At 53.0% G+C, this 16,045-nt stretch overlaps 3 protein-coding genes across 3 annotated transcripts in view; 1 reads left to right on the top strand and 2 right to left on the bottom strand.

Annotated features, from left to right (window-relative positions):
* Nucleotides 1-2,962: 2,962 nt before the first annotated feature.
* LOC102839803 (chromosome unknown open reading frame, human C19orf52) lies at nt 2,963-3,804 on the bottom strand. The gene is made up of 2 exons (XM_006875167.1): nt 3,711-3,804; nt 2,963-3,633 (listed from the first exon to the last, which is right to left on the bottom strand). Exons 1-2 carry the CDS (start codon nt 3,802-3,804, stop codon nt 2,963-2,965), a joined length of 765 nt encoding a protein of 254 aa, XP_006875229.1.
* A 417-nt stretch (nt 3,805-4,221) lies between these two features.
* On the top strand, nt 4,222-8,199 carry YIPF2 (Yip1 domain family, member 2). The gene is made up of 8 exons (XM_006875166.1): nt 4,222-4,252; nt 4,562-4,716; nt 4,793-4,873; nt 6,045-6,132; nt 7,349-7,465; nt 7,559-7,725; nt 7,812-7,994; nt 8,083-8,199. Exons 1-8 carry the CDS (start codon nt 4,222-4,224, stop codon nt 8,197-8,199), a joined length of 939 nt encoding a protein of 312 aa, XP_006875228.1.
* Nucleotides 8,200-9,746: 1,547 nt separating this feature from the next.
* CARM1 (coactivator-associated arginine methyltransferase 1) overlaps nt 9,747-16,045 on the bottom strand; it is a 58,938-nt gene continuing 52,639 nt past the window's right edge. The window contains exons 10-17 of the mRNA XM_006875165.1: nt 11,797-11,882; nt 11,547-11,636; nt 11,041-11,178; nt 10,831-10,920; nt 10,632-10,744; nt 10,361-10,438; nt 10,046-10,114; nt 9,747-9,889 (exon numbers count right to left, since the gene is read on the bottom strand). Coding sequence (XP_006875227.1) covers nt 9,747-9,889; nt 10,046-10,114; nt 10,361-10,438; nt 10,632-10,744; nt 10,831-10,920; nt 11,041-11,178; nt 11,547-11,636; nt 11,797-11,882 — 807 coding nt within the window. The remainder of the gene's footprint in view (nt 9,890-10,045; nt 10,115-10,360; nt 10,439-10,631; nt 10,745-10,830; nt 10,921-11,040; nt 11,179-11,546; nt 11,637-11,796; nt 11,883-16,045) is intronic.

The following is a 16,045-nucleotide window of genomic DNA, read 5'->3' as shown; positions in this document are numbered from 1 at the left end:
AAGCACTTACTTCCCTCACCCTAGTAAGGTCTAGGTGCTTCCACACAAGTCCCAGGAAACAAGGGAAATGGACTTGAGCTCAACGCCAAGCAAGTGACCCCATCACACCTGCTGGAAGGTGACAAGAAAGGCTTCTTCCAGAGTACTGATTGTCCAAGAATCACTCACTTCAACTGCTGTAAACAAGGGACATACACACCTTTCTGGGACAGACACAGCTCCTCCTCAGAGCCTGACCTCTGCCCTCATCCACCCACTGCTGTGTATCAGTTGTCATTTCCGACTTACGGCGGAGTCCTGGTGTGGCGCTGTGGGCTAATGCGTCAGACTGCAAAGCTGTTTGAACTGTAAGGTTGGTGATTCAAGCTCACCCGCTGCTTCTTGGAAACCCTATATAGGGTCGCTATGGGTCAGAATTGACTTAATTGGCACTTAACAATAACACAGGGCAGAGAACTGCTCCATAGAGCTTCCAAGGGTATAATCCATAAAGGCAATGAGTGCACATCATCCTCCCGTGGAGAGGGGGTTCATGGGAAGGGTGATCCGCTTAGCTGGCCCAGAGTTTTAACCACTGCACCCCACCAGGGCACCTTCTGCCATCATCTACCTGGTTCTAAACAGCAGCAAACAGATACATGAGGTAACTGTACTCTCTCCACCAGCCACTGAACAAAAGAAAAGTGGTTAGCCATCCCACGTGGGCGAAGCAGAGGATGGTGGTCTCTTGCATCTCTGGTGCCCTCTAGTGGTCTTTCCGATGACAACATAGCTGGCCAGGCTTGGCATTGTGGACACACTAGAGGAGAAAGGGAGATTTGTAGTGAACTGGGGGTGTCATCTGAGAGATGAGCACACATTCACCACACTCCTCCTCCTTTTATGGATCACTTCCCACATGCCAGTAGGCTGAGGAGCAGTGCCCCCAAATCCAAGGTGAGCTCCAGGAAAACAGAGAATGGGTTTAGGGTTATCTTCCTCACACACACAAAGGGCTGTGAATGCCTGCTAGGTACTGAATGATTTTGTGTGGCTACCAATGTTTTTAAGTATCCTGAAAGGAACTGTTCACATAAGGGACCGGAGGCACAGAGAAGTCAGCTGTAAGTGTGAAGGCTGAGTGTCACATTTGGCATTAAGGCCCCTTTCTTCTCCTTGTGTGGCACTGCAGGATAATGCACTGGATCCCAGGGTCACTACGAACCATAAGGTTGGCGTTTCAAACCCACCAGCCACTCCTTGGAAACCCTATACAGGGTTCCTGTGAGTCAGAAGTGACTCGACAGCACTTCTCCTTGAGACCCGTACGCAATCTCCCCACTTGGCTGTTTTGGGCACTGAGCAGGCCTGACACTTCAGGGCGACTTCCCCTGGGAGGGTCAGAGGCTGGGATACAAGCCTGATCTACCTCCCTAGCGCACACCAGTTCCTGCTCACAGCATGTACCAGTACCTTGTGCTAAGTCAACAATGACTGAGGCCTACACTGACTGGGATGAGCACTGTGGGGCTGGGAGCTCAGGAGTGAACACCACCACCTGGACGTGTCCCTAGGGAGCCTGGCCAAGCGCCACGATGCAGAGCACTAAGGACCCCCAGTTTCCTGGCCAATCTTACAGGCAACTTCTTACACCAGATCCAGAAGGAGTGGGTGCCAGCCCTCTAAAGAGACAAGGCACACAGAATTCCGGCAGTTCCTGCACACAAACTTGAGATGCTTGCTTAAAGTCAGCTGTGAACCTGCTCTGAGGTTCATAGCTCCATGCTGTTACAAGGACATGCATGGAACACAGCCTCCCTGGGTATCGGAAGGGGCAAATAATTGACTCCAGCAATAAAATTGTGCAATTCTCATTTCCAATGCTTCTGACTGCAGTGAGAAGCAAGTCTCACTTGGATAGCAGCGTGGCTTAACTCCTTTTCCCAAGTCGGCTGATCTTTTTCTCTCTAACAAAAACTGTACAGGATTAGAGTCTAGTATCACTTGTCTTGGATTTACCTTTTATGTTTGCTTATCTACTTCTGTACTCATGTCTTATCGATGGCAAGACGGCAGTGACAGAATTTTGTGACTGAAATTTGAGATGAAGTCACATAGTACTGAGAGTTGCAAAGTTTGAATCATGGCTCTGCCACGGCCACGGAAAAGTACCAAACTTCCTGAACCTCAGGTTCTTCCTCTGTAAAATGGGGCTGCTGACTTAGCAGGTGCTTCTCCTCAAGGATATAAAAACTACCAGGTGCCTACTGTGTCCATATTATGAAGGGAAGGGCCAAGTGCCAAAACACACAAACACAATCATTACAGACAAGACAGATTATTTCATCTCCTGCTTTATTAGCCAGCCACCCTGGTAAAGAGGTGGTCTTAGTCTCGTTCCCTTATGTTTGTAGTTCTGAAAATACAATCACCAGAGCCTTGGCAATTACCACCTAGGACCAAATACGGGCTTGATCATTCCTTGTCAGCTCTACAGGATTGCTTTCAGGGTTACTGGAGTAGCCCATAAGCCAGCACTAGGATTCCCTATCAGGAAACAGTTTATCCTTCAAAGCTTTTTTAAAGCAAACAAACTTTGCTGTTAAATCGGGAGGGCCGGACTGGCCTTCAGGGGAGCTGGTGGGAGAAGGGCACTGGATGTCTCAGCATCCCTTTGCCAACTTCCCGTGAGCCGGCCGTTATTTCAAAATAAAACATGAAAGCTGGAAAGGTTACTTACAGAAACGAAAACCAGATGAGATCAGAGAATGCGGATATTTCAGCAAGAATTAAAAACAAAACCCAAAAAACATCGGGCTGGCCTTAGGGGACGGTGAGGCCAAATCGCACTTCATTTAACAGTGGTCACCAACTCGGGAGGTGACAGCTCTCCCCCGGCCACATCATCTCCTGTCTCCAAAGCCTAGAGCCACACAGAACACAAGTGCCCACCGGGCGGCCAGTCAGTCGGCAGCCCCGCGCTTCAGCCCCGCACGCCGGGCTGGCCGAGGACTCGCCGCTCCCTCTGCTGCTTCTGCAGAACCTGCTCCTCCCACAGCGCCTGGTCCACCTGGTCGTCCGTGAGCACCACCGGCTGGTACTTGGCGTCGAAGAGCCGCTCGTTGGTCTCCGAGCGAAGCTGCTGCGGCCCGACGACACGTAAGTGCGCGGGCAGGTGGCGGAACTCTTCGTCATTGATGTCACAGTCGCGCATCCGCGCCCCCAGCACCCACCAGCGGCCCACGAAGCCCACGTCCAGGATCCGGCCCGGGAAGTCGGCCCAGCGGGGCTGCAAGTAGCGGCAGCGGGCCTGGTAGAGGCTGGCCTGGGCATCCACAGGCGCCTCGTACATGAGCGAGCAGAGCCCCAGGTTCAGGTGACGCAGGCGGCCGCGGCCCCGCAGCCAGAGCAGCCGCTGCACAGACTCCTCCGAGCAGCGGTTGCGCGTGGCCGGCGCCAACAGCAGCAAGGTTCCCGAAGCGTCGAGCAGCGCCTCTTCGAAGGCCGCCTCGCTCGGCGCCAGCGCGAAGCACGCAGCTGCTCCTCCCAGTAGCCCTGCGTACAGGGTCGCCCGGGCCGGCTGGGCCCGGGCCGCCGCCGCCGCGTCCCTACAGGCCTCTGCATAGTCCCGGAGCAGCGCACGGGACCAGACGCCTGAACAGGAGACAAGTGCGGTAAGAGCAACCTGACCGCTGCGACCACCAACCCCGACCCTTCCCGCCGCTATTTACCGAATCGCGTCCACACGCCCGGCTTCACAACAGCCGCGTCACCCGCCTCTCCGCTACCACGGGACCAAAATCTCTTCAGAGCGGCCGCCGCCATCGTCTTCCGGTTTGGCGTCGTTTTCCGAAGAGAAACGCCGGGTATACGAAATAAAAGGCCCGAGAGTCTTTTCTGCATAACTACCAAGGCTGCCGGAAGTGGGTTCCGTCGGAAGAGGATAGGAAACAGACCGACACCGGAAGTTACCTCTACAGTCTCATCGGGAAAGGGTTCTGACTCTAGGGAACTGGCAGGTAGCGAGCCACGCAAGCGCAGACAGTTCAGGCCACGCCGACTGAAGTAGCCTCAGGTGAGGCGAGGCGGGGTACACCTGTTGGAACCGGGGCGGCGAACTCAAGCCTCGGTGGGTGCCATTAACTGCCAAGCCGTGCCGAGGGCTAGGCTCCGGTAAGGGCCGGAGGGGGCGGGCCTGATCGGTGTCTGCTCAGTGGGATGTGGTGACGCCCCGGATTGACCATGGCAGCGGCAGACGAGCTGACCTTCCACGGTGAGCGCAGCCCCGACCAGGCTCGAACCACCTACCCAGCTCCCCACTCTTTTTACCCAAACCCCAGTCAGCTGTGAACCCTGAACCAGAATTGAAACCATCACTACTTTGAACCCCGTTCAAACCCTACACTGAAATTCAGAGCTTCTACCTCAGCCCAGGACCCCCACCCCATGGCAGAACTCCCCAGAGCCTAAATTGCAGTCCTCGTTAGTAAGGGAGTTGACCTCCTTCCCATTTTCCAAAGTGAGGGAGTCAGGCTGTCGAGCAGACTCTCCGCCCCCAAATCGGCCTTGTTTGGTCCTCCAGAGTTCCAGGAAGCCACTGATCTCCTGGCTGAGACCCCAGATGCGTCCACCACGAGCAGAAGTGACCAGCTGACCCCCCAGGGACACGTGTCTGTAGACTTGGGTGACAGCTATGGAGCCGAAGATGAGGTGGAGGAGGAAAGTGACAAGGCTGCAGTGAGTCCCCTGTCCCCTGCCCCTCATTGGCCCACAGCCCCTGGGATGGGTTCTGACAGCCTTGTGTGTTGGTCAGCTCCTGCAGGGGGAGCAGCAGCAGCCCGGATTCTGGACCTTTGCCTACTATCAGAGCTTCTTTGACGTGGACACATCACAGGTCAGGCCTTCCCTGGAAGCTGGTGCTCTGGGTTCCAGCAGTATTCACTGAGTGCTTTTCCTGCTACCAGACCCTGGCCTGCTATCTAGATTCAGGAGTCCTGGTGTGGCGCTGCAGGATAATGCACTGGACTCAAAGGTCAATTTGAACCACAAGGTGGGCGGTTCAAACTCACCAGCTGCTCCTTGGAATCCCTATACCGGGTTGCTATGATTCAGAACTGATTTGATGGTACTTCACAGCAACATACAGATTATGGGGAGAATGGGGCTGTGGGAAGGAACCCAGGTGACACAGTGGTTAAAGCACCGACTGCTAACTGGGAAAATCAGTTGTTTGAACCCAGTAGCCGCTGTGGGTGGAAAGATTTGCAGCCTTGGAAACGCTCTGAAGCAGTTCTGTTTGGTCCTGTAGAGTCACCACGAGTGGAAGTCCACTCGATGGCATTGGGTTTGGTTTTAGGTTTGGGAAGGGAGCTATGAGGACAGAAGGTGCACTTGATCTGAGTCAAGGCAAGGCCTCCTGAAGGTGAGGACTTTGCTGAGACCTAAGGAGTGGAGGGGAGCACAGCTGTGCCCCAGGCTCAGGGGCCTCCCCATGCAGAGCACCAGAGGTGACACAAGTGGCATGTCACCTGGCCTTGGTGGATTGTGTGAGGTGGGGACAGTGCTGCAGGATGAGGGAGAACAGGCATGCCCAAGTCAGCTCGCCAAGGCCCGCTGAGCTAAATGACAAAAGTTAGGATGGGGAGTCATGGAAGGGTGAAGAGCCGGAGTGGGATGTGCATGGACCACAGGCCCCAGGCTAGGGTGGGAGATGATACACAGAATGCCTTGTACTGAGTTATACAAAGACTGCCCAGGACTAGATAGCTCTTCTGACAGGCGTAGGGGCTGCAGCAAAGGCAGCAAACTGAGGAGGAGGAAGGAAACAAGAATGAAGATGGCAAGTCCAGGAGGAATGCTGAGTGGCTCCAGGCCTGTGTAGCACTTCAGAAGGAAGAGCTTTTTGGGCGATGGTGTGGAGGGAAAAGAGACTGAGGTCATCACTAGGGGACAATCCAGGGGGGAATGGGGGGGAGAGGCCTAAGTGGGAGTTTGTCCCTTTTCTTCTCTGGGTGGTGAAGAGCCATGGGTAGGCTCCCATCCCAGGTGTTACCTTGGCTCCCTAGGTCCTGGACCGAATCAAAGGCTCCCTGCTGCCCTGGCCGGGCCACAACTTTGTTCGGCACCGTCTGCGGAACCGACCAGACCTGTATGGTGAGTGAAGTTACGGGTTCGGTATGTTTAGTTATTCACTCAACAAAAGTAGACTGAGGGCCAGGGACTACAGCTAAGACAGCAGTGGTTCTTGGAGTGCCTGAAACTTACATTCTGTTCAGGGAAACAGGATTGCAGGGTTGGTGCCAGAAAAACAAGCGAAGCACCTAGAGGGAGAAGAACCCTGTGGTTTTGCATGGATTTGCCAGGGAAGGCCTGTGAGGAGGAACGGGAGGGCTTGGCAGTAGGTGAAGGGGAGCAGGGGGAGAGCATTCTAGGAAGAGGGGGCAGCCAGGGCTAAAGGAGGGTGACAGAGAGTCACGGAAGGGTTTAGAGCTGCAGCAGGATGCACAGGAACAGCCAGGGCAGAAAGGCCTGCAGCTGCAGGACAACAGTGTCATTGGGATGGAGTAAGCTGGCAGGTCACAGAGGTGACGGATCGCACAAGCCTTCTGAGCTGTGATGAGAAGGAAAAGGACTAGAGTTAATGCTTGTTGGTACCTCCTGGCCACTGTGGAGCATGGAGTGGAAGCCAGACCAGGGAGAAGACGACCTCCATGACCCAGGGATGGGGTGAGGAAGAGGTAGGGAGGAGTGACGGACTGGCTCTGGGAGTAGGTCTTGAAGGTGGATTTGCTGACAGACGTGGGGTAGAAGGAGAGGGTCAAGGAATACTGCTAGGATGGAACCGCTCTGTACTGGTAGGGGAAACGGGGAAGACGGAAGGAGAGAGAGCTAATGTAGGGGTGGGGTAGACACCTGGAGACCCCCTTGTGGGAATGTGGATGTGAGAGCGGTAATTGAGGCAGAGGCTTAGAATTGAAACGTCTGTGAGTCAGCATACAAAGATGAAGTCCTTCAAGTGGTGAGTACAGACGGCTAAGGGGTAAGGCCAGGGCTCCCACTCCATCAATGGTGTCGGGGAATTGAGACAGTTAAGAGGTTGAGAAATTGCCATCAGTGATGGGAGACAAGAGCCAAGCATGCGGGGTCCAGGAAGTCACACGGAGTGTGTCCTGGGGACGGAGCAGCCATGACAGAGGCTGGTGAGAGACGTCTAGAAAAATATGGCCTGAGAGCAAGCAGTGGATTGAGCCACAAGGAAGACACTGATGGGCTGGATAGGATCTGGCCTGGGCCCCAGCACATTTGGGACGGGACAAGCCCATCAGTCCCAGGAGCTCTAGGGCTGACCCCTAACTGTGCCGACCCACAGGGCCTTTCTGGATCTGTGCCACACTGGCCTTTGTCCTGGCCATCACTGGCAACCTGACACTGGTGCTGGCCCAGAGGAGGGACCCCACCATCCACTACAGCCCCCAGTTCCACAAGGGTAAGCCAGGCAGGCTCGGCACAGCAGGGTGGCAGGGCTCGAAGTGCCGGTGGGAGCCTGGGGGTAACTGCCTTTGGCTCTTCTTGTCCCTAGTGACTGTGGCAAGTGTCACCATCTACTGTTATGCGGGGCTGGTGCCACTGGCGCTGTGGGGCTTCCTGCAGTGGCGAAAGGGGATCCGGGAGCGCATGGGGCCGTACACCTTCCTGGAGACCGTCTGTGTCTACGGCTACTCCCTCTTTGTCTTCATCCCCACTGTGGTAAGCAGGGTCCAGGCAGGTGGAGCAAGCAGATGCCGTTCCAACAGCTGGACCCCATGACAGCTGGTGGCCCATGTCGCCCCCAGATACTGTGGCTCATCCCCGTCCCATGGTTGCAGTGGCTCTTTGGAGTGCTGGCCCTGGCCCTTTCATCCACTGGCCTGGTATCTGCCCTGTGGCCTGTTGTCCGTGAGGACACCAGACCAGCCGCGGGGGCGTTGCTGTCCACCGTGGTGCTGCTCCACACCCTTCTGGCCCTGGGCTGCAAGGTACAGGCATGGGCGGGGGAGCCAGGCCACAGCGGGCTGGGCAGGCTTCTGGTCCTGACGCTGCTGACTGGCGGGGCGCTCGGTCCAGTTGTACTTTTTCCAGCCGCTGCCTGTGGAACATGTGGTACCTCCACCCCATGCTATGGATCTGCCCCCCACCACATTGCTGCCGTCCACCTTGTCCCGGTCCCTAGCCACTACCTAGAAAGTCCACTCCTGCAGGTAAGGGTCCAGATGTGGCCTAGGGGAGCTCTCCAGCCCAGGGGACACCCCCAGACTCAAGTCCTTGGGTCTCCTGGGATTTTCTCTTTTTCAGGCCAAACATGAAGGGACCTTCTTTCTGTCCTTCTCCTGGTGATGGCTGGCGGCTCCTGCGATACCTCAAGTCACTCTGCCACTTTCCAGACTTTTCTTACAAAGCAAACACTTTTATTTTCTATGCAAAGGTGATTCCAACTTTATATAAAGGTGGAGGGACAGCCGAGCAGGGGGCTTCCAGTGCAGCTCGGGCAGCGCTGCATGGGGGCAGGCTGGGTCTGTCCTGCCTCCAGCCAGCCTGCTGGGCCTTCCTCCCTGACAGCTGGCAGAGAATAGGAGTGGGTAGGGGGGCAGGGGGACAGACCCCAGGGGCCACTGTGTGTGCCCTTCCCTAGGTGCACAATGAATGGGGCTTTGGGTCTACCCTGAGCTCCCCCACATCTGAGCTTGGGGTGTTAGAAAAAGGGGGAGCAGAAGTAGAAGAAAATTGTCTGTGCTGAAAAACACATTTCCTTGTTTGTTTATTTTGCCATTTCGGGGGGAGGGGTGGGGAAGAGGTCCCTGCAAGGTCCCTGCCCCATTTGGAAGGACCAGATGCCATAATACAGGTAGGAGCTGGAGCGAGTACGGAGGGGGCTACACAGGCCTGATGGCAGCTACGAGAAAGGGCGCCTCCCACCACAGACCCTTTCGGGCTCTGTGTTGTCCCCAGCGGCCTCCAAGCCTAGAGAGGGGACCTGCAGGGGTGTAGGGACAGGACAGCAGCAAAAGGCTGGGGCCACAGATGGAGGGCCTTCCCAACAGCCGGGCTAGTTGTACATTCAAGTGTGAGGTGAACCCTTTGGTGGGGGGGGGCACAGGTGCCCCAGAGGTCTGACCTGCCCCTGCCCCGCAAGACCTGGCCGGGCCACCCCTCACCATTGGGCCTCTTGAGTCTGGGGAGAGGGGCTGCTGGCTTGGCCCAGCCGGCCTGGTTCCTCAGAGGGTCTGTGGATTGACACTGGTTCTTTTCGTAAAAAAATAAAATTAAAAAAAAGCAGCCCGTCATGCCCATTGTGCCCACGGCCTGGTAGTTCTGGGGAGGCTCCACCCCGCCACGGCTGCCTATGCACTAGAGACCAGCAAAGGGTAGTGCGGAGTGGCAGCTGGGTGGCTCCCCGCTTGGGGCCACAGCGGTCAGGCCTGACCTGCCTGCTGATGTCGAACTCAGGGTGGAGCAGGCAGGAGCGAGGGGACCGGGGCTCCCACAACATGAACTTGTGTAAAATATGGCAGCGACACACGCTCAGGGTCAAGATGTGGGGACTGGAGGGGGTCAGGGTAGAGGCGCAGCAACGTGTAAAAAAGTGTCCAAGTTCCCATAGCAAAGAGGGCTGTGACTGGGGTGTTCAGGCTTCTCCAGTACAGGGTTAGGGCCGCCCCGGCTAGGGGTGGGGGGCGGGTCTTCATTTGGTTTCCTGGTGCTGTCAGTCCGTTGGTGGCGCCTGGAAGTGCCTAGCTCCCGTAGTGCATGGTGTTGGTGGGGATGGACATGGGCGAGGCCATGGAGATGGCAGGGCCGCCCATGGTGAACTGGCTGTTGACAGCGTAGTGGGTTCCTGAGCCACCGCCACTGCTGCCCTGGGCGCCTGAGGACCCTGTGGGGTGGGGCGTTGGCACTGAGGGGCCAGCTCTGCCCTCTCGCCCACCTGGCCCCACAGCAGAGTCAGAGGAGAGCGAGCAGGCGAGAGGACGACACACTCACACACTAGCTGCCCCCCAGCCCGGTGCCCAGTCCCCTGACCCACGGTTACCTTGGACAATCCCCGTGCTCATTATGGAACCCATCCGGGAGTGGGTGTGATTGACAATCCCCGTGTTGGCTGCGCAGCGAGAGGAAGGAGGGAAGGGAGACGGCGTCACCGCCCCCCGCCCGCCTGCCCGCCCTGGTCACTCGTGCTTTCACACCAGGGGCATAGGGAGGGCGGGCGCAGAGGCGGCGCACAGCGAGGCAGAGAGGAGCGAAGAGCCTCAAGTCAAGAGCCCCCAGGAAGAGGAAGAGATGACGGTGCAAAAGCCCCCAGACCTGGGCTCTGTCCCGCTCTCCCCAGACCCCGGGTACCACTCACCTAAAGGAATCAGGTTGTTGTGGCCCACGCTGGAGCCCCCAGCAATAACACTGCTCAGGTCATAGGCCGTCGGCATCCCTGCACCCAGAGAGCGAGAGGTCAGGGGCAGGGACGATGTCAGTGCCAGGGCGTGAGGGGCTCTCCCGGGGCAGAGTGGGTGCTAGTCCTGTCACCAAAGGTAGCCAGCTCTTCCCAGGGAGCGCCGGCAGATATGAGCAGTGAGCGCATCCCCCAAGTGTGGGCCCTGAGCTGGGGGGTGGGGGCGACTCACCAGCCACAGCCATCCCACTGCTGAGGTTGTAGGTGCTGCCCGTGTTCCACATGTTCTCTGAGGGTGACGTGTAGTGAGAGCCAGGTGGGGGCGAGGGTGTCGTGCCTGTGTATCTGCGCCAGAGACGGACCCATGGGCAGGGCCGAGGGGACTGCAGGGCCAGGAGGGGCCCCCCACGCAGGCTGAGGGCCCACCCTACCTGAAGAAGGGGTTCTTCAGATCCAGGAGGTTACTGGATTTGGAGCCCGTCTGGTCTACCTGGGCCACAATACTGATGTCGTAGCTCTGTCTGTGGAGAGGACAAGAGAAACAACCCTGAGTCCTAGCTCAGCTCTGGGGCCCACCCTGTTGGCCAGGGTGGGGGAACCTAACCACACCACCCCTACCTAGCCCCAGGGACCAGTCGCACCTTTTGTTGGCAATAAGCAGACATGTCCCTGAGAGCGTGTCCCCGGCCTTGGCGAAGAGAGGTGACTGGAACAGGCACCGTACTTGGTACCAGTGGGTCAGGGGCTCCGTCGGGGCCGTGGATAGCCACACAGTCATTCTACCAAGCAGGGACAGGCAGGCACTTGACTGGACTGGAGCCACCCCTCCAGCCACCCCCCTGTAACCCCTGGAGCTCTCCCAGGTGGCCAGCCCTCATGTCCACGTATTCTGTCTCTACAGATAGCCACGCACGCCCACCAAGGATCCTTCACCAGAGTGCCTAGTCACTGACACACAGGGTGAGGGACACACACAGCAGACAAGGTCCCATAAGGGGCAGTCAGGACAGACACGCCCCCCTCACAACAGCCTCCCTTTGGAAAAGGCAGTAGGACCTGGGCAAGTCCTGCCCCACCTCCCCGACCCAGACCTGGAGCCCCGATGCAGGGCAAGGCCTGGGTGGCATGGTCTGTCAGTTCCACTCACATGGAGCCGATGAAAGCAACATCAAACCAGAAGGCCAGGCCGTGAACCAGCCCTGAATGCAGCATGTGGAATTTGAATGGGATTTCTATCCTGGAAGGCAAAGGGCAGTGGTTGCTGGGAAGCCAAAGGGGCTGTTGGGAGAGAAGGGGTGGGTGGGCAGTGCAGAGTCCTTGTGCCCCACCCACCTGCCCTGGGGCAGAGGGCCGCACCAGCTGACCAATGAGAGGAGCCAAGCCTAGGAGGCCAATACCTGTGCAAATCTCCTTCTTTGGCTTCTAAGAAGTTCACTGTGTACTTGACAGACTTAGCCATCAGGATCCGGATGTCAAATGTGTCCTGGAAGAGACCACAGGTGTAACCTGACTTGGAGGCACAGGGCCAGCAAAAGCCCTACCCATCTCAGGAGAACATTCTAGGCCGTGTGTACCCATGGCTCTAGGACCAATTAGCTAAAACTAGACATGCTGAGAGGAGGGTACGTTTGTGCAAGGTTGACTTCTAGCGTGGCACTGTAGGATCAGCGCTGGACTGAGAACTATAAGGCTGGCAGTTCAAACCCACCAGCTGCTCCTAGGAAACTCTACACATGGGTCACACTATGAGTTGGAGCCAACTGTACAGAAATTAATGACAGCATATTCCAGATATAGCATCTAATTAAACCAGTAATGGCTCATCCATAGGAGACAGTGAACAGATGCAAGAAGATCTCTGAGGTTAAACACTAAGTGAATAAAACCAGTTACAGAACTGTGTGTTGATGCCAGCTCCCAGCTGTGAAAGAATATTGTCTCAGACTAATCCTCTTGCCAATTACTGTACAAGATGAAAAAAATGAAAGAACAAAAACACATCAAAGTACCAGGATATTGGAGGCGAAGACCCCTGAGGGAAAGGACATGCACTGAGGGCCTTTTTTGCCTCTGTTTTTCCTCCTTGGGTGTTTGCTGACTGCAAACAGGGCAGACAGTCTGGGCAGAAAACAGTTGCCTACTCCTTTCAGCAATTCTCTGGGTGGGGGAGAAAAACTAGGTGCTCAGGGTGACCAATGCAGTTAGGACTCAAGGGTCCAAGAGGCTCAGAAGAAGGGAAAAGCAGAGACAAAAACTGGACATTCTGCACGTAGTGTCCCTCCAAGGTATCTGTCCAATCCTGAGCTGCCAAGACAGCAAGCAGAGGCTGCTGTGAAGAGACAGGCTAAGGAAGGAAGGTCAGCGTGGACTGGTGCCAGGTGCTGGAAGCTCTGCTGCACAAAGGCCACTGTCGGCTCCTCCTGAAAGCATGTGTAGTCCTTCCCAAGGCCCCACAAGGCCACATTCACTGCGTCATAATACTAAGAAGATTTTTGAGTCTCCCTCACCTATGATATCACAACAGCTTGAACGCAGATGCAGTCCTGAGAATTCAGCTGTCTTTTGAAGCCAGACACCACAGATTTGCTCATGGTAAAACAATGCCACTATTCTTGCTGAACAGTTTTTGGGGAAAATATTTTCATTAAAATAAACTGCTATTTGAATGTGCCCTTTGGTTATTTAAATTATTACATATTCCTAGTGTTTCTGTTTACATCACCCCCCCAAAATAACAACAACAAAACAAAAACCAGAGGAAATGGAAGCAAATACTGTCTGTTGAATGATGATACACAGGGGAGACTGTAATCACTACAACGAAACAATGGTGTAAAGCCGATGCTCTCCCATGTAAACTATCACTCAGTTCACAATAACAACTTAAAACAAATTTAAAAAAACCCTGCTATTTATGTTAATGTGTACAATATAAAATGGACCTATTGTCTCAAAATGCATTAATAAATACATTCTTTGAAGTTTAGTGGGTTTAGCTTTTCATTTCAATAGCTATTGACACTATATTACTAGATGTAACAGAAGCACTTCAGGATTTTCCATGTTTAAGAACGTGGAGGAGGTCCTGAGACCAAAATGAGAACCACTACCCTTTAGAGTCATCATGTTGTTGTTGTTAAGTGCCCTCGAGTCGGTTCCAACTCACAGTGACCCCTGTATAGGGTTTTCAAGGAGCGGCTGATGAGCTTAAACCACCAACCTTGTGGTTCAAATTGATCTTGCAGTCAGTCCAGCGCATTAACTCACAGCGCCACACCAGGACATCAGCTTGATGCACAGATTGAGCAAGTAAGTTAAATGGATGCAACTCTGGAACACACCTTTCCTGATCTTAGTCCCTGCAGTTTTCCCGTTTTTTTTTTGAACCTTGTGGTTTGCAGTCCAATGTTTATCGTGTGAAGCCACTGTACTCCCTTACTCATTAACAGTGGTGGTAGTGTGCCGTGGAATCAGTTCCGACTCATAGCGACCCTGCATAATGTTTCCGAGGCTATAAATCTTTATGGCAGCAGAAAGCCTCATCTTTCTCCCACAGAATGGCTGGTAGTTTCGAACTGCTGACCTTGCAGTTCTCAGCCCAACTCATAACCACTATGCTACCAGAGTTCCATCACATTGTTGTTGTTATGTGCCGTGTACAGGGTTTCCGAGGCTGTAAATCTTTACAGGAACAGAAAGCCTCATCTTTCTCCTGTAGAACAGCTGGTAGTTTCGAACTGCTGACCTTGAGGTTCGCAGCCCAATTCGTAACCACTACGCCACCAGAGCTCCTTTCCATCACATTAGGGGTGAGTTAATTAAATGCTTGACCAAATGTGGACTCCTCATGTGGTGCTGTAGGATCAGCACTGGACTGCGAACCATAAGATCCGCAGTTCAAATCCACCAGCTGCTCCTTGGAAACCCTATCCAGACAGGGTCGCTATGAGTCAGAACCAACTTGACAGCATTTAACAACAACTTAACAACCCTTCAGAGAAGCCTGGGAAAACCTCCAAACACTTCAAATGCCTGGTAGGACCAAGTTCCTCAGTCCATATAGCTCATCTCCTACCAGAAGAAATACACATCCTCTTTAGATGAACAGTATCACCCAGAACCTCTGTAAGTTTTCATTCTAGCATTCTGTGACCAGGCTTGCCGAGAGGAAGAATCAAAGGATTGGAACTAACAACTAAGACAATAAGCAAACAACAGAAATACTCCTACCACGCATCTACATACTGAAGTAAGTTCCAAGAAAAGAGATGAAAACATTTCAGACAACTAGAATCATAAAACATAATCAAAATAAAATTCTAGAACTGAAAGAATAACTGGAATGAAAAATCCAAAGATAGGTTGAACAACACAGCCAAGACATTAGTGAAAAATACGGATCAGTGGAAAACAGAAAAATGAAGCAGTGAGAGAAAACAAGATGAGGAATACAGAAGAGAGTATAAGACGGACTGACGCCTGGTGAAAGGCCCAGTGTCAGTGAACAGAGTCTTTGCAGAGGAGAGAACGGGAGCAGAGACAGCGCTTAAAGAGCCACTTTCAACAATCTTCCAAAACTCGCAAAAGACATCCAGAAGTAGCAAGCAGAATGATAAAACATATCTTTATAAACCAAAAGAAGGCAAGGAAAAATAGAAAATTAGTAAGATGATAGAATCATACACACATATAGATGCAGGGGCTTCAAAAAATTAAAGATAATGGAATTTTTTTCATGAATTGTTGGATGGCTCCGTGTGTGTGTAATTACATTAAATGAAGATGATCTAAATATTCTAATGATGGTGGATTGTGTGCTGTGGAGTTGGTTCTGACTCATAGTGACCCTGTACAGGGTTTTGGAGGCTGTAAATCTTTATGGGAGCAGAAAGCCTCATCTTTTCTCCCAAAAAGCGGCTGGTGGATTTAAACTGCTGGCCTGTGGCGAGCAGCCCAACTCACAATCAGGGCTCCTTACATATGTTAACTAAGTCAAAAAATTTTTAGTCCTATTATACAAAACCCAATTTATGTGCTGCTTAGAAAAGAAAATTTATCTCACTGATATTAGTACAATATTACACTCAACTAATTAATTCATATATATATATTAACATTAACACAACACTGCACTCAACTAAAAATTTGTGTATATACATACATATATATATATATATATATAAACTAGCTGAATGCAGTGTTGTATTAATATCAGTGAGATCATATTCATTGTTTATCAGATCTTCTCTGCACTGATTTTTTGCTGATTGTGGTTGGTTATATAAATACTATATATATATAAAACGTTAATGTCAGTGAGATCATATTATGTTTATCAGGTCTTCTCTGCACAGATTTTTGCTGTGCGTTTTCCTATTGCTGATTATAGTTATATAATATAGTTCACAGTCCAATGCTGATCCTACAGCACCACACCAGGGTCTATATAGATGCTGTAGGATCAGCATTGGACCATGAACCCCAAGGGTAACAATTCAAACCCACCAACTGCTTCTTGGAAACCCTTTACAATGTTGCTATGAGTTGGAACCGACTCGATGGTACCTGACAACTATATATATATATATATATATACATATATATAAGTGTTAATAGAACATTAACCGAGAGACTAGGAGCTCTGGT

Source organism: Chrysochloris asiatica, unplaced genomic scaffold, assembly GCF_000296735.1.
Source record: "Chrysochloris asiatica unplaced genomic scaffold, ChrAsi1.0 scaffold00312, whole genome shotgun sequence".
Lineage (NCBI taxonomy): Eukaryota > Metazoa > Chordata > Mammalia > Afrosoricida > Chrysochloridae > Chrysochloris > Chrysochloris asiatica.
The sequence above is the reverse complement of the archived record's forward strand: the minus strand, read 5'-3'. Positions and strand labels throughout refer to the sequence as shown.